The sequence below is a fragment of the Oryza sativa genome, chromosome 12 (genome assembly GCF_034140825.1).
Source record: "Oryza sativa Japonica Group chromosome 12, ASM3414082v1".
Taxonomy (NCBI): domain Eukaryota; kingdom Viridiplantae; phylum Streptophyta; class Magnoliopsida; order Poales; family Poaceae; genus Oryza; species Oryza sativa.
Window position 1 is genome coordinate 22,018,674 of NC_089046.1, and position 20,390 is coordinate 22,039,063.

Below are 20,390 nucleotides of genomic sequence, written 5' to 3' on the forward strand. Positions count from 1 at the left end.
CACATCCCCTATTAAAAAGAGTGCAAAGAAGGTTGTAAAAAAGTGTGCAAAGAGGAGGAGCCAAGCCGATGACGATGATGAAGAGGTTCGGGATGATGAGAAGGAAGAGAACGAAGAGGAGGAGCCCCAGCTATGCCCAAATTGTGACCCACTAGAGGTTGATAGTGAAAGCAGCTATGATAGTGATGCAGCAGCCTCCTCTGACTCTGAATATGATTGTGATGATCTTGATGACCAAATACATGATGACGATGACAATGACTCTGACCTTGAGCATGTGTTTGCATATGATTTTGATAACCCATGTATTGATGAAGGAGAGGTGTTCGCAGATACTACTACTTGCAAGGAAGCTGTTACACACCATGCTATAATCTATGACTATTCTTTTGAAACTGAGAAAAAGGACAAGCATAGATTCAGAGCTTTTTGCAAGAAAAAAGAGCAGGGTTGTAAATGGAGGTTTCATGCCTCTACAAGTAAGAAATACTATGGCTGCAAGGTAAATTTGTGCTGAAATGTTCAGTTAATTATTTTATCATTTCATGGTTAAATTTGATGCATAAAAAGCTGATAATTACATTGTTATATGTGCAGGTCAAGGTAAATAGGCCTGCCCACAATTGTTGTTCCATAAATAAGACTGGGGCTGCCATGGCAACAAATAGCTGGGTTGCTGAAAGAGTTATAGATTGGCTGAAGGAGACTCCAACTCTAGGAGCTAGTGCATTGAAGGTCAAGCTAGAGAAGAAGTACAAATTTACAATAGGATATGACAAAGTTTTTAGAGGCAAAGAGAAGGCCCTTGAGAAGATATTTGGGAAGTGGGAAGACAGCTTTGCATTGCTGCCCACTTTTAGAGAGGAGCTTTTGAAGGCACAACCTGGAAGTATTGTCGATATTGATACCGAGATTCATGAAGACCAAGTATGCTTCAGGCGGCTGTTCATAGCTCTGAAACCTTGCATTGATGGCTTCCTACAAGGTTGTAGGCCATATATTGCAATGGACTCAACACACTTGACAGGGAAGCATAGAGGACAGCTGGCAGCTGCTGTTGCAATAGATGGAAACAACTGGCTTTTTCCTGTTGCATTTGGTGTGATAGAAGCTGAGACAACGGAGAGTTGGACATGGTTCGTGCAGAACTTGAAGAATGCTATTGGTAATCCTCCTGGGCTAGCCATCAGCACAGATGCTGGGAAAGGACTAGAGAGAGCTGTTAGTGATGTCTATCCAACTGCTGAGCACCGAGAGTGCATGCGACACCTGTGGAAGAACTTCAAGAAGCAGTACCATGGACCACTTTTTGGTGAAAACATGTGGCCTGCTGCTAAGTGCTACACCAGCCAGCAGTACAACTATCACATGAACAAGATTGCTGAGAAATCTCCTGAAGCTATTGCATATTTAAAAACCAATCACCCATTTTTTTGGAGTAGGAGCAAATTCTCAGAGCTTTCAAAGGTGGACTACATCAACAACAATCTTTCTGAGTCATTCAACAATTGGGTGATGAAGATCAAGGAATTACACATAGTGGACTTATTTGACACACTTAGGCAAATGATAATTGACAAATTTCACTTGAGGAGCCAACTTGCAAGCAAAATGGAAGGAAGAATAATTCCATCTATTATTAAGACACTGAATGAACAGAGCAAGAATCTAAAAGATTACAATGTGGTAAGGAGTAATTGCGATGATTTAGCTGAAGTTTCTGTGGTGTCCAATAAGGGAGTGGTATGGAGGCATGCAGTGAACCTAAAGGCTCATACATGCTCTTGTAGAGCCTGGCAAGTAAGTGGGAAACCTTGTAACCATGCATTGGCATTCATAGGCTCTCTAAGGTTTCCTGACATGAATGGCTATGTGGATGAGTGCTATTCAGTGCAAAGATTGAGGCAAACATATGCTGGGATATGGAACCCAATGACATCAAAGAATATGTGGACATTTGTAGATCCTGGTTTCAAATTGATGAGGCCAAAGTTGAGGAGAAAGCCTGGAAGGCCTAGGACACACAGGATTAAAGCTTCAGATGAGTCTGGCTGTAGAAAGAAGAGGACATGCCCTGAATGTGGTGACAAAGGCCACTTTGCAAAGACATGTCAGGGAGGACCTATAGCTAGCAAAAGGTACTTGTCATCTTTTTTTTTTCCTTTCATTTGTAAATTGGCTGCTCACTCCAGATTTTATACAGGAAAAGGTCATCTTCATCAACACCATCCTCAGATCAAGGAAGCAATACTCCTGGTGCAACACCTAGGTCAAACAAAAAAAATACTACTGGATCATCCATGTAATTAGTATTTCTTACTAGTTAATTCCATCCTCATTTGCAATCTATTTGCATCTTGTATTCAGATTTAGGTACTGACTTATAGAATTGTTGTTGCAGTGGCAATGCAAATGATGTGTCAACAAGACCACCAAGAGCAAGAGGGAAGGGGAAGGAGAAGAAAGGTTCTGTTGCGGCATCCATTTGATGCGGTTGTCTTTTGGGAAGGTTCTAATGGTCTGGACCATGTTGTCCTATCAAATTGATATGATGTAGAACACTACTATCAGATGTAGTTGTCTTTTGGATGTGAGGATGAATCATATGATGTAAACCTCTAACTGTGTTGGTTGAATTAGTCAGATGTAGTTGTCTTTTGGATGTGAGGATGAATCATATGATGTGAACCTCAACTATTGTCATTTAGTTTGATTATGTTACCGTGTTCATGCCAGAATGACGCTAGTTGACTATGTTCTCTTGCTTGTTGTCTCAAATGGTGTTTTATTGATGCCAAAATGCTGTCAATATTACAATTTCATGGGCAGGGGCATTCTTGTCCTAATTTTCATGAAAACCAGCCATATAACGGTGTTAGTCTAAGCTGTGAGTCCAGTGGCAGTTATGTTGGGTTCAAACTGTTTTTAATGGCAAATTTGCAATTACAGTTTTTTTAGTGGTAGATCCACAATACCTGTTCAATCCAGTGGCAAATATGCAATTGACCCTTTTTTTAACCATCTAAGAAGCGTACGCGCGATAAATAAAGACTTAATTAAGGAGCTTTTCTATGTGCTTCTATTATTATTTAATGGGTATAAACAAATAGTACGCCCCTCTATTAAAGTGGGTTGGAAAGCCTATATGCCTAATCTATGCAGGGTAGATGCTCTATTCAACGGTACAGGATGTCCCCTTATAACTTCTTGAAGTATTTCCCATACAATGGTTCCTTTTCCCAAAATTTTCTTTTAGCAATCTTAACATTAGAAGTAGCACGTTTCGTGATTAAATCGCAAATTACAAATAGCTGAAAAAGCTTTATTGCTATCTCTAGAGGTAACCCACATTGATGTAATGAAAGTGAAGGACCCACAACAATGACAAAACGCCTCGAGTAATCGACCCGTTTCCCAAGCAGAGTTTCGCGAAACCTCCCCTCTTTACCTTCAATTACATCTAGAAGTGATTCGTATACTTTATTGTGACCATCCCTCTTTGGTTGCCCGCGGGACCCACTATCAAGAAGTGTATCCACGGCTTCTTGTACCAATTTTTCCTGGCACATTACTAAATCTGCTGGCGCTAATTCACTTCGTTTTAGGCTGTGTTTAGTTCCTTCCAAAGTTGGAAGTTTGGGTTGAAATTGGTACGATGTAACTGAAAAGTTGTGTGTTGTCGCGTCCCAAATCGACTCTAAAATCTATCCTCGAAATCGTGCAAAGAATAATTAAAATTCATGTGAAAGCCTCCAACAATTAAAATGTGCAAAGATAAAAGTCAAATGAGGCTTGGAGGATTTTTGTATATTTCCTAAAAGCCTAAAATGCTTAAATAAATTTTAGTGGAATTTTCAGAGCACAAATAATAATTGAAAAGAAATAAACAAAGTTAAAAAGGTTTTATAAAAAGAAAACCCTAAAAGAAGTTCTTTTTTCCCCCCCCTTTCCTCTTGGGCCGGCTCGGCCCACTTCTCCCTCCCTCTCTCTCTCCTCTCCCGCGGCCCATCGGCTCCCCGCGCGCGCGCGCGCCGCTGACAGGCGGGCCCGCCCGCCACTCTCGCTGACAGGTGGGGCCCACCTGTCATCGCCCTCCTCCCGCCGCGCCCGCCGCCGCGCCCGTGCCCTAGCGCCGCCGCCGCCGCGAATCCCGCCGCTCCCGCCGTCCCCGCGCGCATTAAAGAGAGGGGAATCACTCCCCGTGATTCCCTCTCCCGTTTCCCTCGTTTTCCCCTCTCTCTCTCCCTCGGATTCGTTCGAATCGTGCCCGCATTCGTCGCCGGCGCAATCAATGGCGGCCGAGATCCCCGCGCCCGTTTCCTTCCTCTCCGGCCGCGTTCTCCCCCTCTCGGTGCTATATAATTGCTCCCCGAGCTCCGCTCTTCCGTTTCCGCTGCTCGCCGCTCGCTCTCGCCGTCGGAATCGTGCTCGCGCCGTGCTCCTCTCTCTCCGCCGTCGCCGCCGAGCTCCGTTCCGCCGCCGCCGCCGCTCCGGACTTCCTCCCGACTCGGCGACCCCTCCATCCGCTTCGCCGTGTTGCCGCCGACCCCGTCCGCCGCTCCGCTTCGCCCGCCGACCGTCGGAGCGCCGTCACCATCGTCATCCCGAGCCGCGCCGCCGTCTTCTTCCGCTCCGTCCACCGTTTTCGTCGTCGTCGTTGTCCCGGGGTGAGCCGAAGACCGTTCCGTTCGCTTCCCCCTTCCCTCCTCTCTCTCGGGTGCCACTCCGCCGCGCCGTTTGTCACGTCCTGATAAATTCATCCCGAAATAAAAATCATTTTCTAAAAGGAATAATAGAATTAATTAAAATTCGAAAAGAAATTGGCAAACACTAAAATACGTACAAGAAAAATTCCAATGTGGCCCGGAGAATTTTTGTTAAATTCTCCTTGGTCTAAAAGGAGCCCTCAAATTTTACTTGAATTTTCAGAGCACCGGAAATAATTATTAAACAACAACAACAATTAACAAAGTTTATTAAAAAGAAAAACCTAAAAATAATCTCTCTTCCTCCTTTGGGCCAAGCCCAGCCCGAAGTCCTTCCCTCCTCCCTCTCTTTCTCTCCCTCTCCTTCTCTCCCTCCTCTTGGGCCTCCTCCCCTCGGCCCAGCTCCCTTTCCCCCCCCTCTCTCTCCCGGGCTGCCTCCTTTTCCCCCCCCCTCCTTCCTCCCGGCCTGCCTCGGCCCAGCCGCCCGGCCCAAGCCGCCTCCCCCTCCCCCCCCCTCCTGGGCCGGCCGCCCGGCCCAACCCGAGCGGCGCCCTCCCGCCCGAGCGCGCACGTGCGCGCGCTGACCGCGCGCCCCGCGTGGGGCCCACGCGTCAGGCCGCCGACGCCTTCTTCCTCCTCCGCCCGGCCACCTCTCTCTCTTCCCGTGAAACCCTACACCCTTCCTCCCTCAAATCCGCGCGAATCAATGCCCTTCTTTCCAAATTGATTGGGGGGAATTAATCCCCATTGAATCCTCTTCAATTCCCCCCAATTTCCCCCTTGAATCGTGTCCCCAATCGCCGGGAACGCCCGCATTTTCTCCGGTCACCAACCATGGCCGCCGGCCGCCTTTATCGCCGCCGTTCCAACCTCCCCCGTGGCCGGCTCCCTCTTCTCTCATATAAAATAGAACCCCCTCTTTACGTTCTACCGTTTTAGCCTCTTCCCGAGCTCTCCCGTGGTCTCTAGCCACCTCCCCACCGTCGCCCTCTCTCTCCCACGTTGCCGGCCGGCCTCCAGCCGCCTCTCCCGCCTCGCCGGAGCGTCGTCCGGCCGCGCCATCGCCTCCTCCAGCGTCGCCGCCACCTCCTCCACGCCGGCCTGCCCTCCGTTTCGCGAGGAGACCCCCGGAACTACGTTCCCGCCGTCGCCCTCCTCCTTCCTTCGCGCCGGCCACCTCCAGCCGCCTTCCTCTCCTCGCCCGAGCGCCGCCCGGCCGCGCCGTCTTCTCCCTCGGCCTCGCAGCTGCCCCCTCTCCCTCGGTCGGCCCTCCGTTTCGCGGGGAAAGCACCGGAGACGCGTCCTCACCGGCGTCCAGTGGCGTCGCCACCACTTCTCCGCCTCCGGCCGCCTCTGCCACGTCCCCGGAGTGCCGGCCGACGTCGCCACCACCTTCCTCGGCTCCACGACGCCGCTCTCATCCCCGGCATCACCTCCTCCTCGCCCGAACTTCGCCGGAACGCCGTCGTCTCCGCGCCGGCCTCTCCTTCCTCCTCGTCGGCTCGTCGCCCCGCTGCACCACCACCTTCACCAACGTCGTAGCGGCGTGTTCCACGCTGTCCCCTCCTCCTCTCAGCCGCTGCTGCCTGCCTTCATCGTCATCTCCGACCGTTCTCGTCGTCGACGTCCCGTCGGTCGCCCGGCTCGTCGTCTCGCGGCGCCGCCTCCGTCGTCGGCATCGTAGCGGCGTGGTCCTCGTCGTCCTCGTCCCCGTGCAGCCGCTGCCGGCTGTCCTCGTCGCCTCCTCGCCGGTCCCGGTCGTCGTCGTCGCCCTCGTCCTCTCGTCGTTCCCGATCGTCGTGGCGTTCGTCCCTCCGTCAAGCCGTTCTCGTCCGTCGTCCGCGTTCGTCAAGCGAGTCGCTGCAGCCCCGTCCTCGTGTTCGTCCTCGGCTCCGCGTCGTCAAGCCTCGTGCCGGCCGCAGCTCGCCTTCGTCCAAGGATCGCCGCCGAAGCCGTCCCCTCGCCGTTCGTCTCCGTTGTGCCCGTCGGTCTCCGCCGCGCCCGTTCGTCGTTGTCGTTCCCACGCCTCGTCGCGTGGTGGTAAGGTTCCCTCTCCCTCGCTGCCCCGTCCTCGTCCTTTCGGTGTCGCCCGTGCCCGTTGTGCGGTTGTCGGCCCCGGTACCCGTGTACCGGTGTCGGTAGTCGTTCACGTGTGCGGGTGGTGACCGTGTAGTGTCCGTGTTAGTGTGCCCGCTCGGTAGCCGCGTGGTTTCCACGTGTGCAGGCCGTGTGGTGTCTAGTGGAGTCCGTTTGTTGGCCACTCGCCTCGGTTGACACACGGGGTCCGCTTCCGTCGACCCGTGGACCGTCTCTGTGTATCCGGTCTACCGCGGTCCTTTAGGTTGACATGTGGGGTCCGCATGTCAACGGCGCAGCCTTCCTGTCTTTTCCAGGCTAGCGCTTACACATGTTTTATAAATGCAAAGCTTAATTATAATAATCCGCAAATCTCCATGTAACAGCATTAAACTTCGGATGATCATATCTTGGTCATACGAACTCTGAATCGACCCGTTCAAGTCTCTTAATGTTTGTTATAACCTAAAGAACCCTGTGCTTTCTTTTTATGTGTTGTTATTGCTTCTTTATAGGCTTGTAGCTTTGCTTGTGTGCTTCGCGTAGCTTTCGTCGTTCCGGAGGTTCCCGAAGCGTGGTTCGTGGTCGTCGCCGAAGGTTCGGAAAGCCGTTCTCTCTGAGCAAGGCAAGTCACATCATCCTTGAGCATATTGAATCCCAGTTTATAAAATTATTTTGATTTAAATTATTGCATTATCGCTTTGTTTAAATTCCCGCGTTATCACTGTTTTATTTAGCCATGCCTATTTACCTTTGTTATGACCTTATTATTATTGTTATTGTTATTATTACCTTGTTCACCCTAGGAAAATAAAAACCCCAACTAGTGGGTACTCTATTCATGGTTCCACTAGTATAAATTTAGGTAGATGCTTCGCTGAATAATTAGGCAACATTAGGTGGTTTTATAACTTTAGACTTTGGGAATTCTCATATCATTTGGACACTGTGGAATTGTTGGACTATGGTGGAATTGGACATACACCTCTCTTCCTCTTTCAAAACCCCTAAAACCTGTTTTCGGTGGGGTTTGGGTGCATGCCAGTTATGGGAAGTAGCACCCCGGCCACTATAAGGACTAAAGCTCGGGCCTCTGTTGCAAAGCACTACCGTACTTCCACATGTCTAATGGGTAAGGCTTAGTTTGTGGCTCAGTCTAGTCATAAACAAAAGTACACGGATTGGAGATGGATGAAGTCGGGCGTCGATGGACATTCTCCAGGGCAAATGAAGGCTACACGAGCTGCGGCCCGGTAGTCGAGATGTCATACGGCGGAGGGTTGGTGCCCAATGCTAGGGGCTCAGTTCTGCCTGCCTGTCCCGGGTATCCCGGCCGTAGGTAGGATTGGGTCGGTACTCTTGTCTAAGGCTAGGATGGGTTGGAAACTATGTCACATCTTTACGACGGGTTCCAAGGCCATGGAATGCGGAATAAAGATGTGTCTTGTGGGTAAAGATGTACACCTCTGATCAGAGTAAATCTATTCGAATAGCCGAGCCCTCGGATATGGGCAAGCCGAGCAATGTACCCAAGTCAGTGTTTTAATTCTTAAAATTTGCTCAACAACTAAAATATGGAATGGTTGGCCTGGGTTGGCTTGGGACGAGCTGGGACCCAGGTCGGGTTGCCAGTTCGGTCCGAATCATCGTAGGCCTTGGGTTAAGGCAGGTTCGTGATGGTTCACGGCCTTGTTTAATAATACTGTGTAGCTCCAGGATCGTCTTTACAAAATGGCTTTGGGCAACTAAGTGACTTTTAAATGCTGCTTACTGCAAAACTTAATCCCTATATTATTATTCCCTTGTACCTCCCTTGCATTAATTATGCATCTCCGGTGTGGCTTGCTGAGTACTGTGGTTGTACTCATTCTTGCTCAATCTTTTCCCCCTTCAGTAAGAGAAGCTTTGGAGAAGATGTCTTAGGTGGAGTCCTGGCTTATACCCCAGTTGAGCGCCTGTGAAGATGGAGCCGTAGGCCGCTAGTCCGCTGCTGTTTATTTTTGCTTGTCAGGCCTTAAGTGCCTTTGTAATAATGTAAATATTATCGATATAATAAAGATGTGTCTTTTATATCATGTTTGTGTGGTGTACCCCGGCTTTTCCTGGGACGGGGATTAATACACTAGCGTTCGGGAAAAGGCAATTTTCCCGGTCGCGACAAGCTGGTATCAGAGCCATCTCGACTGTAGGATAAGCCAAATGGATAAAACCTAAGGACATATTTTATAAATAAAATTATTTGCGAAAGTTCCTCTTTTTCTCCTTCCCCTAATGCTACTTGCAAAAGGTTTACTCTTTTCTTTCTTCGGATTTCAACTAAGTACTAGATGGTCAGCTTTGCGAAGAAGAAGATGTCGTCAGTTGTTTGCCGAAGCTCCGGAAGACTGCAGGATCCGCTAGCGAAGCGAAGGAAGCAGTGAAGCCAGCTGTGAAGCAGGAGTGAAGATCTTGGAGAACCCGTCGCAGAACCTAAGCCACCCTCTAGTGTTTCGTTTGTCGTGTGTTTCCTTGCTTGTGTGTGTAGCGCGTGGTTTGCATCGGTGGGTTGTGATGTAACCATGCTAGGTTGTTTGCTTAATCAACTTGCAGAATAAGTGAAACAAACAACACATCAGCAAGAAGAGTTAGTTCCTTTAAGGTCCTATCCTTAGTTTCTAATCTGTCTCTCCCCTTTGTTTTCCCTCTCTCCCTCTCCAAACCTTTGCAACAGATGGCTGGCAATGAGAAAGGCAATAAGGTCAGAAGTCAGGACATTGGTACCTCAAGCTCCCGAGTGAATGAAGCACCAGACACCAGTTGTGTGACACTGGTCCAACACCTGATTAACCAGAACCGATTGCTTATAGAGATACTACAGCAGCATCAGACGCCAATTCTGAACCTGAGTCAAATACAACCTCAAGTGCAGTTGGAGGCAGTCCAAGCACTCACACCACCAGTCAGCATGCCGCCAGCATCCCGAAGGACTCATGGTGACGTGCCCCATGTTGACCCAAAAGAAGCAAGTAACATTTGCTTTACGTGTGATGAGCAAGTGCACTATGCAAGGGAGCGTCCTCAGCAGAAAAGAAAAACACCAATGCGAACCGAAGATGAAGTCCGTAAGATGATCATTACCAGCACAGAATGGCCTCCACCAGGAATGACAAGACGTCAGAGAAGAAATACCTTCCGAGGTGCACCACAGTTGACCGAGCATCTTTTAGCTAGTGGAGGTAGAGTGTCTGATAGTGAAGATTCAGATCAAGTCTCCTCAGATGATGAAGATGAAATGGAACGTAAGGCATGCTCTCGTTGTGGAGAAGTCGGTCATGTTGCCAGCTCGTGTGCCACTACATGCGTTCATTGTGAGGAAGACCATCCACCCGACAGGTGTCCAACGAGCAGGATCACTTGTTTCTTTTGTGAAGGAACTGATCATGTACCAAAAGATTGTCAATTCAGTTTTCTGCTGACGAAGAAGATGGCCAACCAACCCGCCAGTTCCAACGGAGAGAAGCATCAAGGCAACACAAATCCTCGCCAAGATTACCGTTTCAGCCTAACTCCAGTGCCAGGACAGAGGAATCGAAATGAGAAAAGAAAATGCCGAGTCCGGGAAGACATCTGTTGCTTCAATTGTCAAGGAATGGGTCATTTCGCCGACAAGTGCCCAAAACCGAGAAACATAGCTGCCAGCACGTCAGTCCACGCAACTCCCTGCAATCAGAAGCTTGCTCCTCAGCGAATTGTCATCCATGCATCCCAAAGCAGTCCTATGGCCCGCGCTGCAACAGCTTCAACTCCAGCGAGTGCATTACCACAAGGTGTCAATGCTCACTTTCAGCCCCAGCAAAGAATTGTCGTCGATGGAAGAAGTTGTGTCTCTCCCCGACCTACTCCAGGCCGAGCCAAGGGCAATCAACCTCCGGAGGGCGATACCAAGCAGAAGACCGTTATTCGCTTCAACCAGCAATCAGAAGGGAGCTTCTCCTGTGAATGATAGCATTATGCAGTCCTATCACATCATCACAAAACCAATCAAGGATGCAGTCACTAGAACAATGCCAGCTATGTATCCACGTTTGTGATCTTCAGTTCGCTACTTATCACCGTAATCGAAAGTTTGCAGCAATCCTGTAACAAATAAATATATTCATGTCTATAAACAGTGAGCTTGCTATGCTTATGGATGATTCATGTTGAGGATGCAATGTACCGATGTTAAGCACCGTCCCTTTTTGTTTAAGGCAGTGCCTCGTATTCATGTAATATGGGAAAAATTGGTAATAAAAACAAGTTCTAAGAGGATTCTTTTGGAAGATGCGGATATGTGATCATGTGTATAATTGTTTACTGACAAAGGAGACCTAGGGTCTCGTGCCAGAGGAACTATATTCTAACCTCGAGCTAATAACCAACCTGAGGATGGAAAAGAAAAATCAAGTGATTAACCAAAGAGACATTTGTTTGGACTAAGAGTTACAGATGAGTCCTTTTCGGATCAAAGGCAATGACAGTTAGTATAGCTTTTGGCGAAACACTTCAAGGTTTCACTGAAAGGCAGCAAGCCAAAGGACCTCATCGTCACCAGAAGCATCCACAACTCTCGGAGTGAAGAGTACCTGGTGGACAAAGTTTAAGAGGTGATTGATAGAAGATACCAGCAAAGGTGTTTATTATCGAACCAAGAAGTAGGTCGAAAGGTGATTGATAAGAGAAATCTAAAAAGAATACGTCAGGGCTGAATGTGTAAAGGAATACTTTGAATGCTAAATGATGACAAGCATGGTATCTTAGTAATGACGAGCTGATCTCGACGCATGACATGAAGTGGGTAACTTGTATGAGGTTGACCCCAAAGATATGAACTATGCGAAGTTCTGGAACTGAAGCCCCATCTTCAAGTGCCGCAACCCAGTCGAAGTCAGCTAAAAGTTCAACCAGGGACAAGTCAGGTGAAGAGAAGATTCCATCTGCAACAGGATATCGAGCCAAGCAGTCCAGAGTGGAGAAGTTTTGTTAGGCAAGTTTGTTATAGAAGACAGAGCGGAAGAAGTCAGACAAGAAGAGAAGACCGCCCAACCTATCTTCTTGCTAGCCTCCTCGAATCTCGGGGACGAGATTCTTGTAAGGGGGGTGGATTTGTCACGTCCTGATAAATTCATCCCGAAATAAAAATCATTTTCTAAAAGGAATAATAGAATTAATTAAAATTCGAAAAGAAATTGGCAAACACTAAAATACGTACAAGAAAAATTCCAATGTGGCCCGGAGAATTTTTGTTAAATTCTCCTTGGTCTAAAAGGAGCCCTCAAATTTTACTTGAATTTTCAGAGCACCGGAAATAATTATTAAACAACAACAACAATTAACAAAGTTTATTAAAAAGAAAAACCTAAAAATAATCTCTCTTCCTCCTTTGGGCCAAGCCCAGCCCGAAGTCCTTCCCTCCTCCCTCTCTTTCTCTCCCTCTCCTTCTCTCCCTCCTCTTGGGCCTCCTCCCCTCGGCCCAGCTCCCTTTCCCCCCCTCTCTCTCCCGGGCTGCCTCCTTTTCCCCCCCCCTCCTTCCTCCCGGCCTGCCTCGGCCCAGCCGCCCGGCCCACGCCGCCTCCCCCTCCCCCCCCCTCCTGGGCCGGCCGCCCGGCCCAACCCGAGCGGCGCCCTCCCGCCCGAGCGCGCACGTGCGCGCGCTGACCGCGCGCCCCGCGTGGGGCCCACGCGTCAGGCCGCCGACGCCTTCTTCCTCCTCCGCCCGGCCACCTCTCTCTCTTCCCGTGAAACCCTACACCCTTCCTCCCTCAAATCCGCGCGAATCAATGCCCTTCTTTCCAAATTGATTGGGGGGAATTAATCCCCATTGAATCCTCTTCAATTCCCCCCAATTTCCCCCTTGAATCGTGTCCCCAATCGCCGGGAACGCCCGCATTTTCTCCGGTCACCAACCATGGCCGCCGGCCGCCTTTATCGCCGCCGTTCCAACCTCCCCCGTGGCCGGCTCCCTCTTCTCTCATATAAAATAGAACCCCCTCTTTACGTTCTACCGTTTTAGCCTCTTCCCGAGCTCTCCCGTGGTCTCTAGCCACCTCCCCACCGTCGCCCTCTCTCTCCCACGTTGCCGGCCGGCCTCCAGCCGCCTCTCCCGCCTCGCCGGAGCGTCGTCCGGCCGCGCCATCGCCTCCTCCAGCGTCGCCGCCACCTCCTCCACGCCGGCCTGCCCTCCGTTTCGCGAGGAGACCCCCGGAACTACGTTCCCGCCGTCGCCCTCCTCCTTCCTTCGCGCCGGCCACCTCCAGCCGCCTTCCTCTCCTCGCCCGAGCGCCGCCCGGCCGCGCCGTCTTCTCCCTCGGCCTCGCAGCTGCCCCCTCTCCCTCGGTCGGCCCTCCGTTTCGCGGGGAAAGCACCGGAGACGCGTCCTCACCGGCGTCCAGTGGCGTCGCCACCACTTCTCCGCCTCCGGCCGCCTCTGCCACGTCCCCGGAGTGCCGGCCGACGTCGCCACCACCTTCCTCGGCTCCACGACGCCGCTCTCATCCCCGGCATCACCTCCTCCTCGCCCGAACTTCGCCGGAACGCCGTCGTCTCCGCGCCGGCCTCTCCTTCCTCCTCGTCGGCTCGTCGCCCCGCTGCACCACCACCTTCACCAACGTCGTAGCGGCGTGTTCCACGCTGTCCCCTCCTCCTCTCAGCCGCTGCTGCCTGCCTTCATCGTCATCTCCGACCGTTCTCGTCGTCGACGTCCCGTCGGTCGCCCGGCTCGTCGTCTCGCGGCGCCGCCTCCGTCGTCGGCATCGTAGCGGCGTGGTCCTCGTCGTCCTCGTCCCCGTGCAGCCGCTGCCGGCTGTCCTCGTCGCCTCCTCGCCGGTCCCGGTCGTCGTCGTCGCCCTCGTCCTCTCGTCGTTCCCGATCGTCGTGGCGTTCGTCCCTCCGTCAAGCCGTTCTCGTCCGTCGTCCGCGTTCGTCAAGCGAGTCGCTGCAGCCCCGTCCTCGTGTTCGTCCTCGGCTCCGCGTCGTCAAGCCTCGTGCCGGCCGCAGCTCGCCTTCGTCCAAGGATCGCCGCCGAAGCCGTCCCCTCGCCGTTCGTCTCCGTTGTGCCCGTCGGTCTCCGCCGCGCCCGTTCGTCGTTGTCGTTCCCACGCCTCGTCGCGTGGTGGTAAGGTTCCCTCTCCCTCGCTGCCCCGTCCTCGTCCTTTCGGTGTCGCCCGTGCCCGTTGTGCGGTTGTCGGCCCCGGTACCCGTGTACCGGTGTCGGTAGTCGTTCACGTGTGCGGGTGGTGACCGTGTAGTGTCCGTGTTAGTGTGCCCGCTCGGTAGCCGCGTGGTTTCCACGTGTGCAGGCCGTGTGGTGTCTAGTGGAGTCCGTTTGTTGGCCACTCGCCTCGGTTGACACACGGGGTCCGCTTCCGTCGACCCGTGGACCGTCTCTGTGTATCCGGTCTACCGCGGTCCTTTAGGTTGACATGTGGGGTCCGCATGTCAACGGCGCAGCCTTCCTGTCTTTTCCAGGCTAGCGCTTACACATGTTTTATAAATGCAAAGCTTAATTATAATAATCCGCAAATCTCCATGTAACAGCATTAAACTTCGGATGATCATATCTTGGTCATACGAACTCTGAATCGACCCGTTCAAGTCTCTTAATGTTTGTTATAACCTAAAGAACCCTGTGCTTTCTTTTTATGTGTTGTTATTGCTTCTTTATAGGCTTGTAGCTTTGCTTGTGTGCTTCGCGTAGCTTTCGTCGTTCCGGAGGTTCCCGAAGCGTGGTTCGTGGTCGTCGCCGAAGGTTCGGAAAGCCGTTCTCTCTGAGCAAGGCAAGTCACATCATCCTTGAGCATATTGAATCCCAGTTTATAAAATTATTTTGATTTAAATTATTGCATTATCGCTTTGTTTAAATTCCCGCGTTATCACTGTTTTATTTAGCCATGCTTATTTACCTTTGTTATGACCTTATTATTATTGTTATTGTTATTATTACCTTGTTCACCCTAGGAAAATAAAAACCCCAACTAGTGGGTACTCTATTCATGGTTCCACTAGTATAAATTTAGGTAGATGCTTCGCTGAATAATTAGGCAACATTAGGTGGTTTTATAACTTTAGACTTTGGGAATTCTCATATCATTTGGACACTGTGGAATTGTTGGACTATGGTGGAATTGGACATACACCTCTCTTCCTCTTTCAAAACCCCTAAAACCTGTTTTCGGTGGGGTTTGGGTGCATGCCAGTTATGGGAAGTAGCACCCCGGCCACTATAAGGACTAAAGCTCGGGCCTCTGTTGCAAAGCACTACCGTACTTCCACATGTCTAATGGGTAAGGCTTAGTTTGTGGCTCAGTCTAGTCATAAACAAAAGTACACGGATTGGAGATGGATGAAGTCGGGCGTCGATGGACATTCTCCAGGGCAAATGAAGGCTACACGAGCTGCGGCCCGGTAGTCGAGATGTCATACGGCGGAGGGTTGGTGCCCAATGCTAGGGGCTCAGTTCTGCCTGCCTGTCCCGGGTATCCCGGCCGTAGGTAGGATTGGGTCGGTACTCTTGTCTAAGGCTAGGATGGGTTGGAAACTATGTCACATCTTTACGACGGGTTCCAAGGCCATGGAATGCGGAATAAAGATGTGTCTTGTGGGTAAAGATGTACACCTCTGATCAGAGTAAATCTATTCGAATAGCCGAGCCCTCGGATATGGGCAAGCCGAGCAATGTACCCAAGTCAGTGTTTTAATTCTTAAAATTTGCTCAACAACTAAAATATGGAATGGTTGGCCTGGGTTGGCTTGGGACGAGCTGGGACCCAGGTCGGGTTGCCAGTTCGGTCCGAATCATCGTAGGCCTTGGGTTAAGGCAGGTTCGTGATGGTTCACGGCCTTGTTTAATAATACTGTGTAGCTCCAGGATCGTCTTTACAAAATGGCTTTGGGCAACTAAGTGACTTTTAAATGCTGCTTACTGCAAAACTTAATCCCTATATTATTATTCCCTTGTACCTCCCTTGCATTAATTATGCATCTCCGGTGTGGCTTGCTGAGTACTGTGGTTGTACTCATTCTTGCTCAATCTTTTCCCCCTTCAGTAAGAGAAGCTTTGGAGAAGATGTCTTAGGTGGAGTCCTGGCTTATACCCCAGTTGAGCGCCTGTGAAGATGGAGCCGTAGGCCGCTAGTCCGCTGCTGTTTATTTTTGCTTGTCAGGCCTTAAGTGCCTTTGTAATAATGTAAATATTATCGATATAATAAAGATGTGTCTTTTATATCATGTTTGTGTGGTGTACCCCGGCTTTTCCTGGGACGGGGATTAATACACTAGCGTTCGGGAAAAGGCAATTTTCCCGGTCGCGACACCGTTGGTCGCCGGCGGCGACCATCGGGGCGCGGGTGCGCGTCCTCCTCCCGTCGGCCGTGCCGGCGAGGCCGCCCTCGGGCGCGCCCTCGCGGCTGCCAAGTGGGCCCGGCCGTCAGCCGCCCGCGCCCGCGGGTGCGGCTGACGCGCGGGACCCACGGCGCTGACCGCCGCCAGCCGCGTGCGCCCGGTCCACCGTGGACCGAGCGGCTGACGCGTGGGCCCCACTTCCCGTGGACCCGGTCCGCGCGCCCGCCCCTCGGCTGACGCAATAATCCGATTTTTAATTGAAAATTAAATGAAGAAATTCGCAAATATCCATTTAAAGAGCATATAAACTTCAAATGGCCATATCTTGGTCATTTGAACTCGGAATTGGACCGTTCAAGTCTCTAATTTTTCCTTAAGATGTAAAGAACCCATTTTTGTGCTTTGTTTCTGCTGTTATGTGGAGTTATTTAGTGTTAAAGCCTTTTTCTTTTCCGTTGGTCGTGTAGACGCTGCAGCTTCGGAGGATCCGCTCTTCGTGGAAGTCGAAGCCGTCGAGTGGGAAAACGAGCAAGGCAAGACACATCATCTTGATCATATTGAATCCCAGTTTATAAAATTATGTTGATTTAAATTATTGCATTATCGCTTTATTTAAATTCCCGCGTTATCACTGTTTTATTTAGCCATGCCTATTTACCTTTGTTATGACCTTATTATTATTGTTATTGTTATTATTACCTTGTTCACCCTAGATTAAACAAAACCTCAACTAGTGGACACTCTACTCGTGGTATCCCTAGTTTAAATTTAGGTAGATGCTTCGCTTTAATTAGGTAACATTAGGTGGTTTTATAACCTTAGACCTTGGGAAATATTCATATCACCTGGACACTGTGGAATTGTTGGTTTATTGTGGAATTGGCTTCACACCGCCCCCTCTATTCAAAATCCCCTAAAATGGTTTTAGGCTGGGCTCGGGGTGCATGGTTTTGATGGTAGCACCTCGGCCGTATAAGGACCGGTCTTCGGGCCTCTGTTGCAAAGCACTACCGTACTTCCACATGTCTAATGGGTAAGGCTTAGTTTGTGGCTCAGTCTAGTCATAAACAAAAGTACACGGATTGGAGATGGATGAAGTCGGGCGTCGATGGACATTCTCCAGGGCAAATGAAGGCTACACGAGCTGCGGCCCGGTAGTCGAGATGTCATACGGCAGAGGGTTGGTGCCCTGCTGCTAGGGGCTCAGTTCTGCCTGCCTGTCCCGGGTATCCCGGCCGTAGGTGGGATTGGGTCGGTACTCTTGTCTAAGGCTAGGATGGGTTGGAAACTATGTCACGTCTTCCGTCCGTATACCGTGGTGGTATGTGGCACGTGGCAACACGTGAGGAAGATGTGTCTTGTGGGTAAAGATGTACACCTCTGATCAGAGCATAATCTATTCGAATAGCCGAGCCCTCGGTTATGGGCAAGCCGAGCAATGTACCCAAGTTAGTGTTTTAATTCTTAAAACTTGCTTATCAACTAAAATGTGGAATGGTTGGCCTGGGTTGGCTTGGGACGAGCTGGGACCCAGGGTCGGGTTGCCAGTTCGGTCTGAATCATCGTAGGCCTTGGGTTAAGGCAGGTTCGTGTGGGTTCACGGCCTTGATTAATAATATTGTTTAGTTCTAGGATCGTGTTTACAACTAGCCCTGAGCAACTAAATGTCTTTAAATGCTGTTTACTGCAACCCTAACCCTTTATATTATAAATCCCTTGTACTCCCTTGCATTTATTCTGCATTTGTGGGTGTGTCTTGTTGAGTACGGTGGTTGTACTCAGTCTTGCTCAATTTTCCCCAAGCCCAGATGAGGAGTTCCTGGAAGATGAAGGCTTTGGTGTCTAGCTCGTGCCTGCCGTCAAGTGCCTGTGGTCGTCGCCCTAGTCTTCCGCTGCTTTTCGTTGTCTTTGAGTGTGCCGGGCCTTCGTTGCCCGTGTAATAATTTTATATACGCTTCCGCTTGTTAAACTCTGAATTGTATCAACTTTTGGTGTACCTTGCCTCCTGGGACAAGGATTAATGCACGCACGTAAGGAATGCCCGTTGGGTTATTTCCGGTCGTGACAAGTTGGTATCAGAGCCTCCCTTGACCCTAGAACGAGCCGTAGATCCCAAGCCTTAGCTATATTTTAAAAAAAAAAATCCTTTGTTATTTGTGAAAACCCGCTATTCTCTCTCTGTCTTGCTGCTTCACTTATCATCAAAATCTGGCTTTTAAAATGTTGTTTCTCTTTTTGTTTTTGTTTGTAGATGGCCGGCAGCGTCACCCGTCGTGGTTTGGACATGACTGGCTTCGTCTTGGAGCTGCGAGGCATGTGCGTGGTCTTGGGGTATCCACATGGAGTGGATTACCAGGCCAGGCCGCTCCCGGAACAGGAGGGTGAGGATGCAGAGCCTCACGCTGGTTGGGAGGTCACTGCAGTGATCCTCTCCGGCTCTCCCGAGCGGACTTCGCTGGCAGTCACTGCGGGGGGAGACTCCTTCCCCGCCGCTTGCCAGAACGCCGCTCTCCTCGCCATCGGCACCCTTCACCAGCGCTACCCGGACGAGTTGCAGCACTCGCCCTACCGCTACCACCCTCGTCGCGGAGGAGCCCGCGACCACGCCACCTTCCGAGACGCCAGCTCGGAGGATGACGCTACCGTCGTGCATCTGGCACGCATGGTGGAGGCGTACGACGCGGCTCGTATCGACTTCCACCAGATGGTGCGTCGTGGCATGGTGGAGAACAACCTGAAGATCCTGGAGCTGCGTCAGGAGAACCTGCAGCTCAAGAAGGACCTCGACGCAGTGGAGGCGCAGCTGCATCAGCTCAAGATCGCCCAGGGTGAGGACAGCCGTCCCAAGCGTCGCCGCGTCTGCCGCAGCCAGAAGATCACCGCCCGCAAGAGCACCTCCAGGCCCGAGCTTGTTCGTCAGTCCCTGGCGTGGACTTGCTTCGTCGAGACCCCTCGTGCCGAGCCTGCGCCCGTGGTTCCCCAGGAGGGGGAAGCCTCCGGCGTTGGTAGCTCGGAGGGTGCGCTGTTGCTCACCTTCCGCCCTGGCCCGTCGCAGCGGTAGACGAGCAGTTAGTAGGCTTGCGCGTGTGTTTTTCCTCGTTTGTCTTCTTGAGTCGTGTGGGGCATGGTTACGCCGGTGTGTGGTGTAACTATGTCGGAGCCTGTCTTATTTTGTTTGCCTAAGCAACTTGAACCTTAATGAACCAATTTAATAGCAGTGATAAATTTAAGAATAATGGTAGTCGTGGGTGGTTAGTTTTAATCGTCAGCTCTTCTTCTCTGTTTGCTGGTTCCGTGTGGGGTTTCCAGATGGTGACGACCAGGAGAAATGTTAACACCGGTGAAGGCAACCAACCCGAGGGCAGCAACCCCAACCCCCAAGGCAACCCACCTCCACCACCACCACCAGATACCAACGCCATTCTCACCCAGATCCTCGCCCAACAAGCCAACATGATGAATGCTTTCCTCCACCACCTCCAAAATCCGCCACAACAGAATGCCCCACCACCACCTCCCCAACACTCCAAACTCGCCGAGTTCCTCCGCATCCGCCCACCTACCTTCTCTAGCTCCAACAACCCTGTGGATGCGTTGGATTGGTTGCATGCCGTGGGGAAGAAGCTAGACACGGTGCAGTGCAGTGATGAGGAGAAAGTCGTCTTCGCCGCCCATCAGCTGCAGGGGCCCGCATCTCTATGGTGGGACCACTTCCAGGCTACGCAGCCACAGGGACAGCCGATTACTTGGGCCCACTTCACCGCCGCTTTCCGGAGAACCCATGTGCCCGCCGGAGTCGTGGCTCTCAAGAAGAGGGAATTCCGAGAGTTGAAGCAAGGCAACCGCTCCGTGATGGAGTATTTGCACGAGTTCAACAACTTGGCCCGTTACGCTCCGGAGGATGTGCGGGAAGATGAGGAGAAGCAAGAGAAGTTCTTGGCAGGAATGGACCCTGAGCTGTCCGTTCGTCTAGTCTCTGGGGACTATCCGGATTTCCAACGACTGGTGGACAAGAGCATCCGCTTGGAAGCCAAGCACAAGGAGCTGGAGTCGCACAAGCGCCGCTTGGCGAACTTCCGCAATCAGCAGGGTGCTAACCAGAGGGTTCGCTACACCAATCCCTACCCAGGGGGATCCTCCTCGCAGCAGCAGCAGCAGCAGCAACCTCGCCCAGCGCCTCGACCTCAATTCGTGGTGCGCGTCCCACAGCCGCAGCAGCAGCAGAATCAGCAAGGGACTCGTGCGCCCCGT

At 51.2% G+C, this 20,390-nt stretch overlaps 3 protein-coding genes across 3 annotated transcripts; all 3 read left to right on the top strand.

Moving 5' to 3' along the window:
• Positions 1-608: 608 nt before the first annotated feature.
• On the top strand, positions 609-2,716 carry LOC107279611 (uncharacterized). Its single transcript, XM_026021912.2, has 3 exons — positions 609-2,138; positions 2,204-2,302; positions 2,402-2,716. Exons 1-3 carry the CDS (start codon positions 655-657, stop codon positions 2,487-2,489), a joined length of 1,671 nt encoding a protein of 556 aa, XP_025877697.2. The 5' UTR covers positions 609-654; the 3' UTR covers positions 2,490-2,716.
• Positions 2,717-3,381: 665 nt separating this feature from the next.
• LOC136354597 (proline-rich receptor-like protein kinase PERK14) lies at positions 3,382-7,407 on the top strand. The gene is made up of 3 exons (XM_066306095.1): positions 3,382-3,398; positions 5,617-6,746; positions 7,298-7,407. Exons 1-3 carry the CDS (start codon positions 3,382-3,384, stop codon positions 7,303-7,305), a joined length of 1,155 nt encoding a protein of 384 aa, XP_066162192.1. The 3' UTR covers positions 7,306-7,407.
• A 2,344-nt stretch (positions 7,408-9,751) lies between these two features.
• LOC136354598 (uncharacterized) lies at positions 9,752-16,851 on the top strand. Its single transcript, XM_066306096.1, has 4 exons — positions 9,752-9,816; positions 12,785-13,914; positions 14,466-14,575; positions 16,607-16,851. The coding sequence occupies exons 1-3, from the start codon at positions 9,752-9,754 to the stop codon at positions 14,471-14,473; spliced, it is 1,203 nt and encodes a 400-aa protein (XP_066162193.1). The 3' UTR covers positions 14,474-14,575; positions 16,607-16,851.
• Positions 16,852-20,390: the final 3,539 nt, after the last annotated feature.